This window comes from Anopheles coluzzii, chromosome 3 (assembly GCF_943734685.1).
Source record: "Anopheles coluzzii chromosome 3, AcolN3, whole genome shotgun sequence".
NCBI lineage: Eukaryota > Metazoa > Arthropoda > Insecta > Diptera > Culicidae > Anopheles > Anopheles coluzzii.
In genome coordinates this window covers 63950790-63973506 of record NC_064671.1, presented here as the reverse complement: position 1 = coordinate 63973506, position 22717 = coordinate 63950790, and the positions used below count along the sequence as shown (strand labels likewise).

Genomic DNA, 22717 nt, shown 5'->3' with positions numbered 1-22717 from the left:
ACTAGAAATGGACATGCCTAACTGTGTGACTGTAAAGGAACATCGCATTCTGTGGTTACCGAACGGCTATTACCTCCAAAGGGATCGTTTAAAGTTTCAAGCCACATGCGTTTGGCAGCCACGTGTCAATTTATTCGCTCTAGGGTCGATGTTCACACGAGGCAGTATTAAATGACACCAGAAGGTCGGTATGCTTGTAGAGGGATATTGTTTTAACGATGTAGATAAAAATGTAAAATAAAATGATATTTAACATTAAAACCAGATGATTTTAGAAAATTTTAGGTTATGTTTTACATGTTATGAGTGTATTTTTGGGGGTTATTGGATGTATGGGGCGGTCCCGTGGTACAGCCGTCAACTCGAACGACTCAATACCATGCCCGTCATGGGTTCAAGCCCAAAATGGACCGTCCCCCCGTAGCAAGGATTGAATATCCGTCTACGTGGTAATGAATTAAGTATCGAAAGCCTATACAGGCCGGTTTGTCCGCGTTGGACGTTACGCCAAGTAGAAGAAGAAGAGGGTGTATTTAAAAAAATATAAAAAAAAGTTGTTAGCGTTGAGTTTGTTCGATTGTTGTCTGGTGGTTTGACGGTGCCTTTAACATTTAAAGATTTTGTATTTTATGTGTTATGTTGTTAATTACATAGCTATCCGCAAACACTACTAGAATACTAGTATGAAATATGAAACATAATGAACATTAAATTGATTAAAATTAATAATTATAGATATGAATTATTGCATGATTTTAATTGCTATTTTTAATCCATATAGACCAGCGGTTTTCAACCGGTGGGGAATTCCCCCCATGGGGATATTTGAATTTTTTGGGAAGGGGGGGGGGGGGGATTTTTTTTATCAAATCTTCACTTTATACCTTAGGTTAACACGCTCTCCTTATGCTCAAGATCTTGTGAGTGGGGAATTAAATCCAACATGCACCCTAAATGGGGAAAAAGCTGCAAAAAGGTTGAAAACCACTGATATAGAGTAATGGCAGCGAGTCCTGCAATGATTTGCCATATGCTAAGCTTGACAGTAGCATGGACGAGGTATTAGTGTAAGCGATTAGCGTAAGGGCGTAGGTGGAAGTAGAATAATAAATGAACACTCTCTTTTTTAACGGACTACCATAGGACCTAGACGCTACTCATTGCTACTGACCGAAATTTGTAAAAAAAAAGACAGAAGGACCGTCTTCAACCACTTGAATCGATACAGCTCATTGAATAGTATATTAAAATCACATAAAAAATGACTTGACAAGACAAGTTGGACGGAAAGAGTTGATTTCTCGTATTACATAATAAATCAAATGGAAGTTTTCACATGCTTTTGAAGATAAATAGTAAAGGCCAATAACTGTTCTAATTGCGAAAATTGATGATTTGTGTTATATTTGACATCATTTTTCTGTTTATTTGGGATTTCAATTAAATACAATATTGTCCTATTATTATAGTCATTATCCTTCCCTTTTCTATGGATTTTGATCTCAAAAACTAGTTCAATAGTTCTAGCTATCCTACGCTGCTTTGGCATTAAACATTGTTCGTAACACTCATGAAGAAATATTGAAGTTTAGTATTTGTAGATTATGCTGTGTATTTGTTAAACTGTATCGGACATTGAGATTTGGATTTCAGTGAAGAATGACAAAATTAGAGGAAAAAGGTTCTCTTTATGAATTAATTCATTGAAGTTTTGTTCGCACTTTTTAATAAATCATCAAAAAGAATATCTTTCATACACATGTTTGGTTGAACACTAAATTTACCCTATGTCATGTTTTTTTTAAATAATTCATATGGTGTTCAATGAACAAACACAAACCGTATTTATAAAACAAATTATTGAAAAACATGCACTGAGAACTGTTTTATTCCACTATGCAATTATTTTACAGAATGTTGAAAAGGCTTAATATTAGGCGAACCATTCTAGGTTCGTCATTTTTTACATCAAATTGAATTACATAATATTACAAATTACAAATTTCGATCGTAATCACGCAACATCGAAGCATTTATGTTCACAACACTCACTCCGCTCAACAATCAAGAGAATTTTGGTTCTAAAATTCTATAGAACTATTAACAGTAACAGTTTGAGTAGGGATAGCATCTCATTACTGTTAGTCAGTATCGCTCAACTGACCATTCAAAACCAATTCTTCACATTTCTGGGTTACGATATTTGTTTCTACCATCTAACCAGCTAAATCCAGCACATTCCTGGAACTATTTGTGGCAGCTTACAATAGCAGCATAACACTGCGTGATTGAATGCGACAGCCGGATTCGGCAAACAGGGATAAAGTTGGAGATGCAAATTTGTCTTTTTTTCATATCATTCCATGCCCACTTCTTGCTTATAAATGACATGCACAGCAAGAGACAGTAGCACCATTGTTCTGGTCTAAAATATGTTCACCCCGCCACGCCGGAAGCCGGACTGGCGAGGGCATTCGCAATTTCTCGGAATCAATTTTTCATTACCAATTTTTATTGTACGTACTTCATCATACTAGTTTTTGCCGTTTCGTTTCTTTCTCTGATTGTGGGTACATTTTAGCTGGTCCATTAGGAGCATGAAACCCGAGGGTTTGCAGCATTCGGGACGATGAACTACATTTTTCTGCATTTCCTTTACTTTTTGTGTACATACCATCCACCATCCTCTCACCCCAGAAGGCCCCCCGAAGACCCCCCGACCCCCCGGAGGAAATTTTGAAAGATTTCTCTTACCAGGCTCGCTGCATAAGCGAACCCATTCAGAGTCGTGTTGCCGGGCAAGCAGAAATTTAGAGAAAACCATGCTGGCACAAAACGTCTACATCATTCCGTTCATTTCAATTTGCTAACCATTTGTCTGTGTTAAGATGTGGATTGTTGTGTTCTTTTCTCTTCCTTTGTGTATGCATGTGTGTGTGTGTGTGTTTCCTTTTCTCTCGCTCTGAGCGTTGGGGTGGCTAAGATTTGGGGTATTTTTTGCGACTATCCTTCAAGGAGACATTTTTAACGTTTTGTTTGCCTTTGCCACGGAATGGGAAAAAGTATTTCTTTCTTTGCTTGTACCCCTCCCTTTCCGATTTCGGTTTCGTGCTGGAGTTTTTATTTTCCTGCAAAACCGTTCCGTTGCTGCAGCAAAAACGAAACAGAACCTTGTGGCAAGTCGATGGGACGTATTCCGGGTCACCTTTAGAGTGCACACAATACGGTGGGTTTTGAGATGAAAATAAAGGTTTGGAAATTTTAAAGACACTGACACTCGCCCGGCAACAAATGCCACTGCCGCCTGTACGGCCGAGTACGGGTGTGGTATGCTCAAAATGCTGTGCGCTTCCGTGTTCGGTTTGCCCAGCACAAGGAGAACCGGAAAGGAAAGAACAATACACGTTGGATGGTTTTGGCTAGAAATAAAGGAAAAACATAAAAAAATGCTTTCAACTAAAGCTGCGGGCACCTTCGACGCTGGCCGTTGGGATTATACGAAAAACAGGATTTATTCCAGAGAGAAGACTTGGAGGGAGCAAACAAAATAAAAGCTATCAACCTGACAGCTTGAATTGGATGATACGAACCAGAAGCCCGCAGCGGATACGAATGTTGACGGAAGGATAATCGTTGACAAGATTTAAACTAGAGAAGTTTGTTTTACGTTGCTGGTAGAAAGAGAGAAGAGAGATAAAGAAAAATAAAGAGAGAGGAAAAGAGAGAGAGAGAGAGAGAGAGAGAGAGCGAGAGAACGAGAGCAGGAGGGAAATAAACAAACCACCACCATCGCTAGATCAATGATTTTTTGCATATAAAAATGTAGCGTAAATGCTTCTGAAAAGTTCAAAAGCCTGTAGCACAATCATTTTGTTTTTCAAGCAGTAGTGTAGTAGTGCCTGCACAGTTTCGAGTGTCGGATGGCAAATTTTAAAGTGGAGACCAGCGATAGGAGCTTTTTTCGGTTCGACGATTTACGATTGCACTTTTAAAAAGCTTTTTGAGTTACGATAACTTTGCTGTGCTAGTTTTGTTAGCTGTTTGACAGTTTTGCGTAGTTTAAGTTTGTTAAATGTGGAGTGCGAGTTTGTTGCTTTTTTTTAAAGCCGTTGTTTACCATTTGATATAGATAATGCGGTCAATGTTCAATTCACAGTGTAGATATATGAAAAAAATGCGGTTATTTAGTGCCATGATCCTCTTTATTTAATCATCGTTGTTGATTTTGAAATTAATTTATACAACAAGATAAGTAGTTGAGATGTGTAGTGATATTTGTGATTTTTATAATTTATTGAAAAATTTGTACTAATTGAAAAGCTAAAGTTATGCATGACCAAATTATCAACCCGAATGCTCAGCTTTAAGTTATTAGTCAATTCCAATACGCTGTCTTGATAATAATGAAGACGTACGCAAGCTCACTTGATTATCCACTGAATCTGGCAATAACAACCCCTGAAATAACATGTAATCTCCATTAATGCATGAGTGTGGTTATGATGCACATCGTAATGAATATATCACTGTTTATGCTCACTCCAGCTTGAATGATGCATGAAGTAAATAATGAATATTTGACAATAAACATTACTGCATTTGTTTATACTATAAACGATAGCATACGCCTGAATAGCTGTCATTTATTCGTCATTTTCCCGTTGTCCCCTACATAGCGCAATGTAGGAAAACGTTTCTTTCCCGTTAGACGACAAGAAATATGCTCTCGAGAGTGTGCGCAACCATTCTAACGAACCCCGTGCATTCTATTCGGCTGTTGCCCTGCCCTCTTGCCTATGGAAATGTATTTTTCGGAGAAGTAAATTATGCAAATGATTTGGAATCGATTCAGATATTCATAACTGTAAGTCCTATCATTTCCCTTTCAGATAATTGCATACCGGAGACGATCCGTGGGCCACGGGAATCACATACCAAGCGAACCGTTCCAGTCTTGCGAAAGGCGTCACCACCGGCTAATGACCATGTGCGAGCGTGCGCGGGTGAACGACAGCGTGGGTTAAGTCCGGATTTGGAATGAAGCGCTCGCAACCATGAGCGACTACTAGCTACTCGGGTTGATGCCAGGCACTGCGAACGACGGGGTTCGATTTATTATTCAACCTCCTTCCACGGATTTTGCATGAGAATTCGTCTTCATCAGCGTTTGCTAGCAATGCTGGGCTAGCAACAACTGGCACCGGCAGTTACTTCGAAATCTCGTCTACGGGATGGCATCACGCACAAGCATGCGTGCACACACGTGAAGATATTCGCACTGGCAGAGTGAGTTTCGGGAATGGCATGGCAAAGATTGCTGCTATCATTACTTCCCAATCGTCTGCATGCATTCATTCCGAACGCAGCGTGCGTCTGAAGTGCGAATGCACTGGAATTCTTCCGATTGACCGGCCGGAGACATGCAGGCAGTGCACACGCCCAGTGCCCGGTACGCTGGCTGCGTAATGAAGATAAGCTTTCGATCCATTTAAACCTATAGATAGAGGCCTACAATGGTCGCACAATTGGCAACTGGGGGAAAGGGCACATGTTGGATGCATTCCGGAATAGGCAACTAATTAGCCGCACCCGTGCCTACAGTGGTACGGCTAATTTGACCGAGGTCTTTGCTACCGACCAGTGCCAATTGGGCCTTGTTTCTACAAGGCAAATTTTCCACCCGGATTTCAATTGAAGATGAGGCATAAATGCCTGGTAATTGGGGTGTTCTGTAGGGCAGTTTTAAGGGGAATTTGATTTATGAGCTTTACGCTCAGACCGAACAATGCGTTCGTGCTCCGTGATTGAGTGCACGGGAAAATATGCAATAGGCTTGATCCATCTGAACTAATGCATACATTTGTTATCGAAGTAAATACTTTTCCTTTGAAAATCAAACATCAAACACTATTTTTTTCATTTTCAATTAGTGTTTTGCCTTTATTTTATCTCAAAACTCAATAACAATTGAAATGTGTTTCAACATTGTCCGACGTTGGTGACGTTATTACTTTAAAGATTGGCATATTCGTAGCTAGGACAGTGTGATTTAATAATAAATGTTGCGAATTCGTTGATGTGTTAAATTACCTTCTGTTTGAAGCAAAGTGTTTAATATTTTGGTATGGTTTCAGTTATGCATAGTATGTAAAAACAACTAAGCTTGTTAAAAACAGTTTAATTATTTGTTATGGGATTTTAAAGTTTGATTTGATTTATAACATTTTAGCACATCGTTTCGAACAGTTCTTTATGTGGTGTATACTACAATACAGTAACTAAATCGTGCATGAGCTCTCCTTGACGAGTTGAGCTATCTATTTCTTGATGCGTTTCATCAAAATCAGAAGTAGGTACTCATGATTTATGTTAATGCAACAGCAAAAGAGGCGATTAACTAGATTAATAACTTTCTATTTAAAACTGTAAGAACAAACCAAGTTTAATCAACGAACGATTTGCTATTCTTGATTTGCATTTGAATTTATCTATAGGAAGTTATTATAAGAAGTCGATAAAATTACACATGAGTAAGAATGATTATACTGTAAATTTTATGTGTTCGTTTTTACAATTTATCAGTTATCCTGATAATAGCACTTCTGGCTTTCTATTATGCATCTAAGGAGCTTTGTTTAACCACTACCCAGACCTTTATTATCGACTATTGAAGTTCTTTTGCTGATAGTTATTGGGGCAATAAATGGGGTTTTGCAACTCAGCAGGACTGCGCACAAAACAAGGGCCACAGTACACCAACCCAATAACAGAGCCCTAGATTGTCCTTTTTACACCCATACCCCACAGGGCTTGCCACTTGCCCAACACTTCATCATTAGAAACACCTAGCCCGAAATCGTTTGCCCTCAAGGTTTTGTTGAAAATTACCCCGATTATTGTTTTCAGATGAAGTAAACGGAACCCTTTTTCCTAAAGTATGCAAGCAACCAGCTGAGTACGTGTAAGTTTGTAGTGAGGAAAACAAGAACTATAAAAAAAACCTCCCTGTAACGTACAGGAATCTCTCCACTCCAGGAAATGGAAAAAGGGAAGTTTCGTCGCTTTAAAACCGCTGACCAGTACGGATGCAGTAAATTATTGAGTCTCCGTCCTTCTTCCGGGTACGCCTGCTCTTTCCGGACGGATGGTCTTTTCGACAGAGAGCGAACAAACGTCGAGTGTCCCGTGCAGCGTTTAGCTTTGAAAATGCCGTCGGACCATGTTTGTGCTCATACGCTGCACTCGTCGTCCATAATTTCCGCTTTTTTTAATCCATTCCCACATACCTTCCCCTTTCTTACCCGGGCAAAGAATAATATGACCCGAAATTACCTTTCTCTTTCGTAGTAAAAACGAAAGTCTACCCATAACGAAAGGCACACCCAAACTTGGGAGGAAAGCTTGCCGTAGTAAGCGTATACAAATTTGCCCGTCTCGTTAAAGACAACCTTTCCGTGCGTTAGTGAGCGTGCTTTGGTTCGCATGTGGATGAAGGGTGATAAGCCGGAAACCTAGCCGGGAAAACTGCCAGGTAGTGGTGGTGGTGATGGTGCCGGTGGTGGAGGTAGTTGGGTCAGGGAGAAAATAATGTTTATCCACACCGAACCGCATCGCATACAACCACCTCGGGACGGGCTTGCGTAGGCGCTCGCTCACACACATACACGCGCGCGCGGGTGGTGAATGTCTGGATGTGGGAATTCGGGACTACATTTCAGTACTTAAAAACAATTGCCCTGCCCAATAAAAAGCCTTGTTTTATTTTCCCTGCGGGAGAGCTTGGCTTTTCGGTGCAGGCAAACAGACGCTCACACACACACGGCGCGGGGGTTGAAATCGCGACGTGAAAGTGTTCGTTGTGGTACGGGCCCGGGCACTTCCCGTGCGGCTTTTCGGAACCGCTTTACGTACAGCGAGCGGTTGCTCCATGCCGCACCATCGGACATTATTTCCCCAAGTGGCTTTTCATTTGGTTAGGACTGCTTGCGTCTAATTTTGTTCTTTGCACAGCATGGTGCCAGGAAGACAGTTGGGCCACTTGCAGCCGTGCCGTGGTGTTTGAATATTGGGGCTGACGTTAGAGTTTGTTGTTGTTGTTGTTGTTGTTGCTATTGCTTTGTTTAGAAGCCATCTTGATGCACGAGCATGATAAAACAATATACGTGAGACTAGGAAAATCTGTTGGTTTTTTGTGGAATATCAAATAGGCATAGTTTGACTGCAACGAGGCTACTGGAAAACTGAAGAATGTTGGAGATTAATTATGTTGGCCCTGAACTACAATGGAGATATTACTTCTAAGATTATCATCATCTCAATCATCGAACTAAGCAGGGGATTGATTTGGGATGGACCTGTAGAATACATTTAGTTTGAAAATTGTTCTAATTCAATGCCAGGCAATCTATTTACATAACAGACACAAGAATATCAACTGTGGTAGCGTTCGCAGAGGAGATTATTATTGATATAATTAATTACTAGCCGCATATGTTAAATACATGTTAAAACATATAATAGACCTAAGATGTTTAGTTAAGCCCAAGATTCTATATTGATCATATGATTAATTAATTTACTGTACCCTGATCAACCCTCTCGGATTTTATGTACTCGTTTAAGCATGTGTTCAGACAGTTTTATTAGGTTCTGTTAACCAAAACGTTAATTGGAGCCTTTGGAGCTCGAAAGCTTCATCTTAATTTTATTTTTAATTTTGTTACTCCAACTGTGTAATACTTGAGTCGAAAATTGCTCACAACTGTTCACAAATAATTAAGATTTAGGATTTGTGCTTACTTCAGTATTTCAATTGAATTCAATTGAAATTCAATTCTCAATAAAATCCCAGTAAACCATTCCTGTTTTGACTGTATGGTTGGTTCGGGTGATTATTTTTAAGAGATACCTTTAGATTTTCGAGGAGGATTATTAAGAAATTAGTCGTAATTATACCGTGTATAATCTTCAGGTTTGGCTGATACTTTCAAAGCATTAGACTCGTGCATGGTAACCCGGGTGTTGGGTGTGGCTTTCCGCCATACAGAGTTCCACTTCATTCAATCATCTACCCATAGTACTGCTCTAAAGCAAATGTTCATGAGTTTTGCCGTAGGCACATAAACCATTTGATTTCATTACCCTTACTGAAGAACAAATATTTTGACTAAACTTATTTATAAAATCCTTATGGTTTGATATAGGGATGAATGTTTCGGTCATAATAATGTTTGCTGTTTATCAACAACGGCTCTAACTTGATAGATGCGTTAAGGCGAATTGAGAGAGAGGTAGCTAAGGAAAAGTATAATGGGTAAAACGAAAGTTGAAATGGTTCATCCCGTTGGAGCTTCGCATGCAACGGATGAACCTGCGCTAGTTAAGTGGAATTATCGCAATCGGGTTTGCGGCGAGATTTTAAAACGGGCCTGAAGACGAAAATCGAATTATTTTACCATTGTGGCAAGCAGAAATAAGTTGATTGATTTTTTTAAATACAAAGAAAGTAGAATGGAATTCAAAGATCACTACGTGAAAGAAGCAACATTGTTGTTGGACGAAACAATGTTACTTGCAAAATTTCTTGTATCTCATACACCTCAGTTTAAAATACATACTTTTCTTTATGTTTTTGTAGTAACATACACCATTACACTACGGCAATCCTTCTGCTTATAAACTCATGTCAAACTAGTTGTTGAGTGAAACAATGGGAAAATGCTTTGTTCTAAAACTACTCGAACAAATTAAACGTAGTTTTATGTTCTCAAAAATACAAACAATCATGTGTGCGACATAAAATGTTACATTATTTCAAAAAGTCAACGTTTCATAATTCAAGTTTCATTTCAGCGGATCATTTAATCTTCTTATGGCTTAGGTTATGAGTACGTCCAAAACAACGCATATTCTTACACCCTTCACAAAAGCACGATGGCTTGTATGGCTTTCGGCAAATATGTACCACCATCAAGCGCAGAGAAATCTGATATCAAACGATGGATTGAATTCCACGCTTCCCTCTATACTTTATTAAACCCGCCGTTTTTACGCCCCGAGGCTAACACCCAACGAAGCGCTTTACGAGCCGTGCTACCGAGTGTGCGTAACGTGCAATAGGTAACGAAGTGTTTATCAACTTGAGTAACGAATTCTTCGAATTTCCAACGCAACGTTACAATGTTTGTAGTTTGCTTTGTCGGGCTTTGCCAGGATGGCGATTCCTAATGTCCCAGCATACTATTAAACGTTAGGCAGTGGTGGCCGTGGAGAAAATAAGAAAAAGGCGTCATGATTTATGGCAACACCGTGTGTGTGCGCGTGTCTGGGCGCTGTGTGTATGTGGATGGAGAGGTAGTTGTAACTGTAAAGCTGAGAGGCATCGTCACAGTGTGGCCAGTAATAAAACGAGCCAGGCGTCTCCATCCGTGCAGACGACCCGTGGCCTGAGGACTCTGGGGCAAATGAAGGAAAAGACACAAAGCTCAAAGTACACACGGGGTAGGCATTCGAAGATGCTCGGAGCGTTACCGTGATTAATGCTCAAAGTAATGTCTGCGTTCCAACGAGCTTGTGTTTCCCCGGGTAAGCCGACTCATGTTGGAACGAAAGCAGCAGCAGTGGCAGTCGTCAAGCATCCAGCTAACAAGCACAGCTCGATTGGTTTGGCACTTGCTGAAACGATCTGCTCCGGTGTCGTTTGAAGCTTGAAGATGACCAAACGAGCATACGGCAGTGGCATACGCTGTGTCCCTGGTTGGGCCTGGTAGCCGACCCGTAATGTCATGCACTTACACACTACGGCTTATGAAAAGGTGGCAAATTACCTCTCTCGAGTGGCAGACGCATTAAAACTGGGCTCGTGCTACGGAACACAGCATCAGCGGCCTCAGCAGCAGTAGCGAATTCTCTTACACACGTACACACACTCATTCACACAAAGAGCAGTCATTCACCTGTACGGCAAAAGCTTCAAGTGTTGTAGGCCACTGGTACTGCGGGCTGCAGCATTATTCGCAGGTTCGCGAAAGGGAAGGCGAGGTCTCATTAGCAAGCACGCAGCATCCACACGCCGAAGTGAAGTAATTGTGATGCAGACACATTGGTGCAACATTGTCATCCGCGCGAACGAAACACAAAAACCTGCTGATCGGCCGGGGCCGGGAAATGTAAAGGAGTACTAGGAACAGCTTGGTGCTGAAGTAGTTGTCAACGTCTGCAACGTGATACGGTGCAGAGATTGTGGCAACAACAACAACAACAATAAGAAAACAAAAAAAACCAAAAGCAGAGGTAGAAAAAATACACCATTCCTATGAAGATGGCACTTATGGAATCGTTGTTACGCGATAATGAAGGAAATTTGAGTCGGTGTTTCGTTTCGACATTTTCCAAAAGGTTCGTCTCCGGAGCGTGTTCCGTTGTACGCTTTCTTGCGTATCGTTGTCGGCATGGTGCACGATGCAGGCAACATCAAAATTGAAGTTTTTCCCTTTAGTCATAGTACAAATGGTGAAAAGGTTTGTGTACACGTGTTCTTTTTTTTCATTTTTTGGTTTCCTAAACGCGAATAAAGAAATTCGCAACCTTTCATGAAGGTGAAATAATAGCTATTTGTTACATTTCGGGCGTCTATCTACCTGATGAAAGATTGTTATATTCATCACGGAGAATGAAACAGAAGTAGTTACACGACAAATTTACATACTACGACAACCGTGATAATTGCAACCCCTTGTACAAGTATGACAAAACGTATCAGATAGTATATTTGTATTTTTGTGAGAAGTTTTTTAAACTGATATTCATGATATAATTCTAAAATTTGTGATGTGTCGTTTGAATTAAATACATATTTTAATTTATGTGATCTATTGTGTTAGTGTTTTGGATTTGTAATATGTTAAAATATGTTTTTCTATTTACAATCTTTTGTGGTACATTCGTACGACGTAACAATGGCTATGGCTTATACATAAGTCACTGTTGTGGCAAAACAGTGGAAAACTTTTGTTAAAATTACCGATTTTCATGGTCACAGGAAATCGAGCAGGGTTTAAAAACTCTTTTCCGGACAATTTTTGCCATCCGCTGGTTGCAGGCAGGCATGAATCTTTGCTTGTAATAGACATGAGTCCTTGTTTTGCGCATGGGAGAATATTCTTTTACAGTGTTTAACAGTTCATTTATTAACTGTCTAAAAGCTTAATACAATATCCAATTAGGAAAACACAAACCTTGCAGCATCGACATTTTCTTCAATCGAAGTTGAAAATTATTTAAATCATGTGAACCGTGTACGAAAAGCCGGTTGATCTATTTAAAAATGATATGTAATTTTTTTTTTCTAAATTTGGCATTGTAGCGCACGAGGGCAGTTGTTTATTAGACGGTGAAACTCTGTAAAGGCTCTTAGTGAATTTCATGCGGTAGAAACATGTGTTAATGTGTGTACTATTTACAACGATTAGCATAAGTGTTTCACGGGTTTGAGTTCAATCACAAAACTCTGAAATGTTGCATTTCCAAGTTGTTTTAACATGTGTCATGGCCTGGAATCAGAAATTTAGTTTTATACATGGACAAATTTAACATCCTTGCATAACGTCCGCAAGACGATTATATTTATTATTTTTAAAACTCTTCAGACTTTACTATGCCAGCAGAATGCATGTACGTTATAAAATTATATAAATGTATTGTATCTCATATTAATAACTAACTATTACAAATCATGTGATACGTTGAAACATGTACATGTATCAGAACTATAAAAACTATTCATGTTCTAACAGGTGGATGACATTATAATTAGGATGTTGACGGTGTGTTTAAAGATCAAAAATAAAAAATAAAAATTAAAACCGATGCACCAACGAGAGAGTTTCCATAAGAACTAAACCTATAAAATATCTTGTAAATACCATATGTTGATGATATCCAATGGAGTGCGATTTTCACCCATCGGCAGTTACTCAGTGGTTAGCAGATGTGCTCTAAACGACATTTCAATCGTACACTTCCGTGGTGAAACTGCCTGTGAGGGCCTAGCCTAGTACGATTTGCTGCAACGATAGGACATAAAGGAGAGCGGAACATTCTGCAAATCCATCCATCTAGAAATGGATCAAATTTCGACATTCGCCGACAAGCTTCGTCTTTTTAATCTTCACCCTTCCGGGGCTGCCCGAATGCAGGAAGGAGGTTGAAGGAGGTGTGCTGAACACAAAGCGGTGGCACAGTGAGAAAAAAAGAGTACACGAACATGGATGAAAACAATCCAAAACCAATCCTTTTTGCTGTCGGAGAAATCCATCAGCGACAAAACTCCAGCCTCCGGGCAGCATTTCATCGCTGTGCAACAGTCACATGCACGCGCACTCCGGTGTGTGCGTACTGGTTGCTAACAAACAAGCGTGCCTGGGACAAAGACCAAAATGGCGGAAGAGTGATGACAGGGGTGAGAGGGATCAGTGTGACGAAAGAGTGATAATCAGCAACGGGGGGCCACCCCCTCCCTCCCCCCTTCTACCCTAAAGGGTGACTCTTCCCATTTTGCTGCGGTTTTCGGTTGAAGTGTTTACAGTACGTCTCAAGAGGTGACGCTGCTAGCGTAACGCTTTGTTTTGATATACATTTTTTCACCATTCAGCTTCACCTCCTCAAACAAACTCTTCGAAAGAAGTTGAGACAAGAACTCGGGGGACACTTCACGACACATACACACATACATATGCCGCAGAAACATGACCGCGGCCTAGAGTGCGGGACGCGTGCGCCGTTTCCGGCGTAACGGACACAGTATCGGAGCAGCTAATGTGAAAAGTTTTTGCACAATCTCGAGCTATCGAGCAGACAGGAAACGGACACGACTGGCAGAGGTAGGGAAGAGGGTACAATGTTTGTGCGTGTGTGTGTGTGTGTGTTTGTGTGTGTGTGTGTGGGAAATAATACACTCATTTCGTCCGTGCAAACAACCGTGTAAACATGGAAACAAAAGGCCCGACTCGGGTTTGTTTGAACCCGTGCGCACGGAAAAACTCTTTCTTAGTATCCGTACCGGAAGAAGGGTGCTGTACCGGTGGCAAGGGTTGGCTGGTACTACAAACTCTACTCCACCAGAAGCCGCCCCGACCGGTGTCAAGTTTCCGTCTGCTCGGAAGGGGGCTGAACGGGGATGATGTCGCGCCTAAAACTAGTGCGCGCGTCTTCCAGCTTCCTTGGCGCTCGCACGTTCGCATTACTACACACGCCGCCCAGCGTGAAAGGATCTAGCCAGCTTTCTGGAGCCTCCCTGTTCCCCCGTCCCTACACCTCATCGTGTTTTAGTTCTCGCTATGAGTGTGGAGCCGGCACTGCATCCTCCAGCCAAGCAGTGAGCTATCCGACTTCGCTGCGGAGTTGCTTATCGTTATCACTCGCCAACCAAAGCAAGCGTGCTAGTAGAAAGAGTGGTTCGAGAAGGGAAAAGACGAACAGGATTTTTGTTGGAGTTTGATAATGAAAAGAAACCGTCACCGAGTGTATGTACATGAGTGAGTATGAGGATAAAATAGACGTCGTAAAATTTTTAATAACAGAGCACCGAGACCTTTCCAAGGCGCGTCACTAGAGGAAGCGTTGCAAAGCGATGCTCCGTCCCTGGTGACAGAGCGGTGACGTTTTCCCGTCTCCAGTCCTGAATCTTATGAACTCGCGCCGCACAAAAGCTGCAGCAGCGTGGTGCAGCAGTTCGTTGAAAAGAGTTGAATGAATTTTTGAAGAGTGCCACCCGCTCAAATGATGCCTTCAATGTTCCATCACACTTTCTGCCCAGGAAAGCGATACACAATTGTACGGTTGGTGGTCCTACGGTGGCGAACGTGAGAATGGGAAGGGAGAAAATGGGAAGATGAGGGCACCTTAATTACAATAATTGCACGTCTGGTATCCAGTTTTCGGACCGGTGAGTCCGGGAGGTTTTATGTAGCCGTCCCCGAGAGCTCCGGGACCAAAGGAGATTTTAGAATTTTTTCTTGACACGGGTCGCTTTTCGTCGTGTGACATCGCGTGCTTCCAGTTTCGCCTTTCACAAAGCGAGCCGGTGACTGGGAGCAACGCATGGTGAATGGAAGGGGATGAAATAGACAGTAGCGTACAGATGTCAAACGGATTCTGGATGCTGGGGAGTAGGGGACCACTTTCCTTCGGTCCCTTGTGTCGGCGCTACCTGCCTCTGGCCAACAGCGAGAGTTGAATTTAAAACCGTGTGCATCATTTATGGCATGCAGAAGTTTGCAGACACTGTTTGTGCTTCGGTTTGTGCCGCAGCCACTGTGCCGCTACACAGAACGGTAAGGAGCGGCAGCCATGCCGAGCCGTGCCATCCCCATCTCATTGCGCGTTGATGGTGGTTTTGTGAAGTGCGGTGAGAGCTTTTTTTATCCAACACGCTCCCACTTTGCGTACTTTCGCTTGTTTGTAGTTGTGTTGGTCGCCGGTGCATGCCTTTTATTTATTAGAACGATGTCGAACGTGCTGGAAACAAATCCGAAAGTGTGTGTGGAGCAGACGCCACAAGTTGGAAGATGATTTATGCTGCTACTGCTGCCACTCGTTAACGCGCGTTTGCAACGGGTTTTGAATTCATGCCTGAGCTCTTATTTTTTGTATTTGTTTTTGTTTGCCCGCACTGGCTCTAGTCCTCTACACGGTACTATGAATATGCAGAGGTTATTGACATGTCGGATCTCGTGGCAGTGTTTGGGTTGTTGATCGGTAATGGTAGTGTCAAGTGGTAGTGCTAGAGTTTGCCAGTAAAATGCAAATTGTGTAGCAGCGCTTTGGATGTAGTTTATACTACAGTGTCATACGCTCTTATGAACGGTAATTTTAGTTGCTTTTTTAATGAAAAATAAATTGGTTTAGGCCTCTGAATTATAAAGAAAATAATTTGAGTAAGGCCTTTAATCATTAAGTACTACATTTACGTCATAAATAAATACTGAAATAAGGAACTAATAACAGTATGTAAAGAATGCAATTATGTGTCAGTACGTATCATTCATTTGGTTTTTATGCAGTGTTGAAGAAATTTCAACTGTGAAACATGAGCCATAATTCAATAGAATTTGTTTCAGTAACTAAACTGTTGATTAGACTATAAATTAGAATAACCCATGTATTTTTCCTTATAATTTTTTTCCTTAAAAATTGATATTGTGATACCCATTACCCTTTCATTGGATATTCATAATCCTTTAATCAGGGATGTTATCAATCAGTGAAATAATAATTTTATTACCCTTATGTTTAACACTACAGCTTCTACAAAAACTATTGTTTCCTATCAGCCTGCTGGTTTTATAAGAACATGAAGTGGTTGTAGTGTAGAGTAGGTAAGTGAGCTGTTGTGTAGGAATAATAATGATAAATCATATTTTAATTGCTATTTGCTTTATACGTTGAATATTTCATAACGTTCAATCATTATTGCATTTTATAGTCATTATCAAATCTAAAACAAAATCAATCATCACATTCATTATCAGTATATTGGACTGGATTCGTTCCAGCTATTTGTCTGATATCGAAAAAATAACATAATTGAAACTCGTTTTTAAAGCTAATTTATTTGTTTTTTTAATGCAAAAAACTATTTTTAATTTTTCTTCTATTTTTTTAGTATATTTTATCTAATTTTTGGGATATTTCGTTAATCAGCTTCTTCTTCTTCTATTTGGCGTAACGTCCTACGCGGACATGCCGGCCTATACGGGCTTTCGAGACTTAATTCATTACTACGCAGCCGGATAGTCAATCCTTGCTACCATGACGGGCATGTTATAGAGTCGTTCGAGTTTGTAGCATATCTGCTATACAGAACTTATTATAATACACACTATCTATAGCTATAGACACATCGTAACACACTTCGGAAAGCCAAATCACACCATTGCAACACATTCATTATAACACATCAGCAAATCAATCCGCACCATAGCAACACACCCATACCATACTGTTCATAGAAAAAAACAATTGAGACACATTTATCGAAAACAACTGAAACGCGCAACATAAGCAATTCAAGCGTTACTGCGGCAAAGTGGACAAACAGAGAACGCATAGCAACTTATTGCTAAAAGCGCAGTGTAGGCAAATATCGACGAACGCACTCGTTCTTTGGCTAGAACAGTTGAAACTTTCCAGAACCTTTGTAAAAACACTAAAAACGCAGCATAGGCACATATTGACAGACACCTCACTCCAATGCAATGTATGAATTGCACCTCATATCAATAACCTTTAATTAGGACAAAAACACATTCCTAAACCAAATGTACGAAACACATTGAGTATGAATAAAACCTATTCCGACCGTGGCAAGTCAGATTCGTTCGGCCTGCCAAGATAGGACGTTACGCTTCCTAATACTTCGCCTTCCAACTTATTTCAAAAGTTTAGTTATGTCCCAAGGTAAGGCTTCTAAACTCCAACGTTTCCAGTAAGGGAAATCTCCTAAAGGTTTCTATGATTGCCTGGACGATCAAGTGTCGAAAAGACCGCTCGAACGAAGTTTTATACCACCTCGGCTCATGTCAGTAAAAACTGACCTACCGCGTCGGTACTTGAGGTACAGTTGTACGCTCATCACATCATATGGCGACCGTAGCTATCGCCTAACCCATTACAAGTTGACAACTGCACCACGGGTCCACCTGTAATTTCGTTAGTTTGATTCATGCCAATAATAAGATTAGATGGGGCCAATAATAGCTGATATTAAAGCTGATATTAAGGCCCGACGTGATACGGCTAGCTAAATGTCCCTGATATATAATATCGCGAATAGCCACATAATCAACGTTCTTGATGTATTTCATTATGTTATACTGAACTGCTGTTCATACAAAATACACTTGCTCCACTGAGGAAGCATAAGGTACCAGCTTAACGAACTCAGTTCGGTGAAATTTAATTTTCCAATTCTGTAAAACATCGTTTTTGCTAGACTCTGTTGTTCTGTTGCAATTTCCACCGAAATGGAAACTCCTCGATCCACAGCTGGAATGTCGGATTTTTTCGAAATCTGCGCCGAAAAACGAACTCGAAGAGTAGTTGCACCATCAAACAAATATACCCAGAAACGGCATATAGTTCGACGCTTGAGTCAACATACCGTAAAAAAAAGATTCATATTAATTTTCCTACAGTTCGAGTTCCAGCCCGGTCGCACTTGCTAATGAGCACCAGCTGTGGTCGATGACACATGACTCTCTGTCGAGTTGAAAGCTATCTGCTCTTTACAATAGTTAGGAAAGGGAGGGTTTTTTTTCCTCACGTAAAAATTTAACGTGCTTTCGTTTTGCGGAACGTGAAACTATGGATTTTTTTGAAATTTACGAACAAAGCGAGATATGAGCTTTGATGCAAGCAGCTCCACATTTACTTCACTTACCGATTACGGTCAGCCTGGCCTTGGCACGGATCAGCTTGTGGTGCATGTACGGTCCCACCTGGCACTGGTATTCGGCGTCATCCTCGAGCGTGACATTCACTATCCGCAGATTGTAGATGCCCTGACCACTGTCACCGAGCACCGAATACCGTGGATATCCCGGTATGCTTTGCGTAAACCCTGTTGGGAGATAGAATGATAGTAAGAATAGAATTGTAATTACATTGTTACAACCGAAACTTCTGATTGCACGAGATACAGTAGTGGACGGAGTGGATGCAGTTCGAGGGGAAGAGCCATTCATTATGTTTCCCATTCCAGTGCGTAGCAATGCATCATCACGCATGAAAGGGAGCAAAAATAAAGTCTAATGAAAACTTATACTAATACTTTCCATGTTCCCCTTACCAAGACAAAGACATTTTAGACAGTGTAATTTGTTGCTGCCCTCTAATGGTTTCCCATTTTTCTCTCCTGCTCGATGTGCACCACTACACACACGCGTCAGGCACTCATGCTCAGAGCATGCACTGAAGCAGTGATTATCATTTCCATTCCCATACTGACATTCCGGCTGCTAATACTTTACAGCGAAGGGTTTGGGGGAGGGATGAAGGAAGGCCACTTTTTGCCAACAACGAAAGCCCGACTGCGAATACTGACCAACGGGCCAATGGCCTATCGGGTGAAGATGAGCGCCCGTAGTGCCCATTATGCTCGGAGATTCATTAAGTACGGCGCAGCAGTACGACCCGAGAGAGAAGAAAGACAGCTGGATGGACAGGGGTTGGGATCACGGGGCGGGAAATGGAAATTTTATGAAATTATTACTTACCCAACGCAAAACCGTCCTTGGTCCACTGCACCGAACCGGCTGCGTTGTGAATTTCGCATCGCAACAGTGCCTCGGCACCCTCCGCCACGACCAGATCGCCCGGAATTAGGCGGAATTTTTGCTGCTCGGCTATACACGGTAGAAACAACGGCACCACTGCAAACGAGAGAAAGAAAGAGAAAATACGAAAACACACGTTAAAAATGGCAAACGACTATTAGCCAATAGCACGACTAGGGAACGGACATGCGGCTTTGTGTGAAATGGGAAAAGTGTTTCCGGGAGCGTTCCGAAACTGGGCAGCAGACGCAAGCTGTTTAGTTGTGTGTGGTGTGCACCAAACTCGGTACATAATTAGAAGATTCTTTCGTGCTAAGAATACTCGAGTGCTTAATGCTGCTAGTGTGCCACCGTATGGCGTTCGGGCTGCTCGTTGCTCGTGCTTAATTGAATGGCACACACTATGGGGTACACCAGATTGTGGGAGGGAAAGAACTGTGGTGAATGCATTTGCTGCATCGGCTCCAAAAGCATTTGATGTATCAGTATTGGATGTGGTTTTTGGGATGGCTGGTGCTGGTTGTAGTATGTCCGTAATTAAATAACAATTACTTTCACGACATTCGGCCCCGGGTGCTGGTAAAAAGTGTTATGACGCACATGTATGAAGCAATCAGTACCATTCGGGACTTGCAACGAATGGAGCGTAATAGTTGGTGCCTTTAATGATGAAACCATGGTACAGATTACAGGGGGGCGTCTGTAGGTTTGTTACGCACGAGTTTTTCGATAACATGACATGCGTTAAAGAAATGAAATGAAATTGGTGGTTTTAATACTGAAATTAAGCACCGCAAAATAGTTAAAGAAAAGGATGGGTCTTTAATGCACGATGAATAAATGAATGTGAAAACATAGGTTATTCAGCCACTTTCTCAAACTAGATCGAATTCGGGAACAATCGTAGCGATTGTAAAAATGACATAAAATGATGTTTCTTTTTACATTTTGCCATATTGTACGCATAACTGAACAGGATACTCATGAAACAAAATAAAGCAACCGTTGTATCTAGGCAACTGCAACTATTGTTCCTCTTCGATCGAGTTTGGGAAATTGATTGATTGTAAATTGTTATCCTTTGAATTGTAGTGGAAATATAACAATATATTCCAAATGTATGATTTTCTGTTGATGTCTATTCCACGATTTTTTGATCATGCTCTCTGAATTGATGATGATGATGGTCCCTCCACTTTCCCCTTCAAAGGTTCGAGAAGGACTGAATTATCTTAAAGATATTTAGGTATAAAAAATGAAAGTAATATAATAAGGTGTCGCTAAGTCCTATCATCTTACAGTCAGTGGCTCTAAACCCCAAAGTCCACTATACGCGCGCGTGTCTCGAATCTTTGAAGACTCGCATTATTTTTTTTAAATTTAATTTTAAATTATCTTATTTTTCATAATAGCTGTTAAACAAAAACAAATTAAAAACTACACCATCATCATCAAGTAGATAAATGCGGTTATGATTAAATACTATTACATATTACAAACAGGCAAGCACTTCTAGAAGTATACATTCTACATTACACTATACTACTATACTAAAACACTTCACGGCCACATTACTAAATAACCTGCTTCACATACAATGTACATTCCTTTTTGAAATTACCCAGACTTGCGGCGTTAACAACTTCTCTTGGCATCGAATTATACATTCGAATTCCCTTATAGTATAAGGAGCTCTTAATGAAAGGTAGCTTGGTGTTCTCGGTTCATTTGATCTACGAGTAGGGTAACGATGGACATCCGTCCCTAGAACTATTTGTTCCCCGAGATATCTTGGTAACATTCCATTCAATATTTTATGTATGAAAATCATTGTTTGATATACTATTCTTTGTTTTACTGACATCCATTGCAGGATGTCAACCATAACGTTAGAAGAAGTTCTTGAACCAAGACCCAACATCACTCTCATAATTTTGTTTTGGATACGTTGTAATCTTTGTATCTGTGTTTTATTGCCAAGAAAAAGAAAAGAAGCACAAAAATCTAAATGTGGTGAAATAAGTGACTTGTAAAGTTGCAGTTTTCCAAAAAGTTTAAATCTTTGCTAAGCCTGCTAATGACACCACTTTTTTTTGCTACTTTCGCTATGACATAATCTATGTGGGGCCCAAATATGAGTTTATTGTCAATGATAATCCCTAAATATTTTAGTTCAGAAGTATTTTCTATTTGTTCTTGATTTATTGAAATACACAACTGTTCTTGATTATTTTTGTTTGATATAATCATGTATTTTGTTTTATTAATGTTTAGAGCCAATTTTTTATATTTTAGCCAGCCATCTAAAACATTTTTGGGGTAGCGTCACAAAACTTGCTGTTGCGAGATTGAACAGTCGGATTGAAGAATTGAAGAATTGGAGATTGAACCTTCGATCATCAGTCACAGGCACAAAAATTTTTTCTCATGGAGGGGGGGGGGGGGTGCAAATGATTCGCCAGTCTTGGGGCCCCAACGGGCATCCTTCCGGGGGTATTTGTCGCTAGTTCTCTGTCCATACGGCATACTATAGAATGGCGATCTAAATCGGTGGCAGGGTGTCCAACACGTTTGAGATCCAAAAACACTGCACGCACCTCATTTTTTTGTTCTATAAAACCTTTCCATTTTGAAAACACAAGATTAAGTGCAGTTTCACAGGAATGTCCTTCTCTATATCCAGATTGTTCTAGTATCAATAAGCTATGAGTGGTAAGGTGATTCATTAGCTGCTCTTTTACTACCAATTCTAATATTTTTTCAAATAAATGCAAGATTTTTATCGGCCGAAATTCTTCTGCCTTAATAGTACCAGGATCTTTTTGAATAGAAATTATTTTGAACATCTTCCACACTTTTGGAAATATACCAGTTACCAAAGATTCGTTAATTATTGATAAAAGCTGTCTTCTAATGACATCAAACCTATCTTTAATCAGTCTTGAAATTATATTCCCTCTAGCAGCTGTATTTTTTAAATTGAAACAAATTGTTTTAAATCATTCAGAGATCTTGTTTTGAAGTTGAACAAATATTTTGGATCTTCAGTCTGTATTAGTTGATTTGGCTTAGGAACCACTTGTATGTGTTCATCAATTGTTTTTATGCTGGTAATGAAATATTCGTTAAATTTTGTTGCTATAGCAAATTCATTTATTTGAATTAGACCGTCAAACTTCAGTATTGATGTAGATTTTTTCTCAGGCTCTATCACAGACTTTAAGAATTTCCACAACTGTTTACTATTTCCTTGTTTTTGTTGATTTCCTCATAATTGTATTTTTGACGAGTTGTATTTAGTTTTTTGACATATTCATTATATATACATGCATAACGATGCCACCATATTTCTCAATTAGTAGTAATGAATTTTTTGTACAGCC

At 40.4% G+C, this 22717-nt stretch overlaps 1 protein-coding gene across 3 annotated transcripts in view; it reads right to left on the bottom strand.

Moving 5' to 3' along the window:
- The window catches only part of LOC120956222 (nephrin-like), a 274578-nt gene that overhangs the window by 93741 nt on the left and 158120 nt on the right, over window positions 1-22717 (bottom strand). For all 3 annotated transcript variants that reach the window (XM_049608295.1, XM_049608296.1, XM_049608297.1), the window contains exons 4-5: window positions 19275-19430; window positions 18440-18619 (exon numbers count right to left, since the gene is read on the bottom strand). In XM_049608295.1, the coding sequence (XP_049464252.1) occupies window positions 18440-18619; window positions 19275-19430 (336 nt within the window). The remainder of the gene's footprint in view (window positions 1-18439; window positions 18620-19274; window positions 19431-22717) is intronic.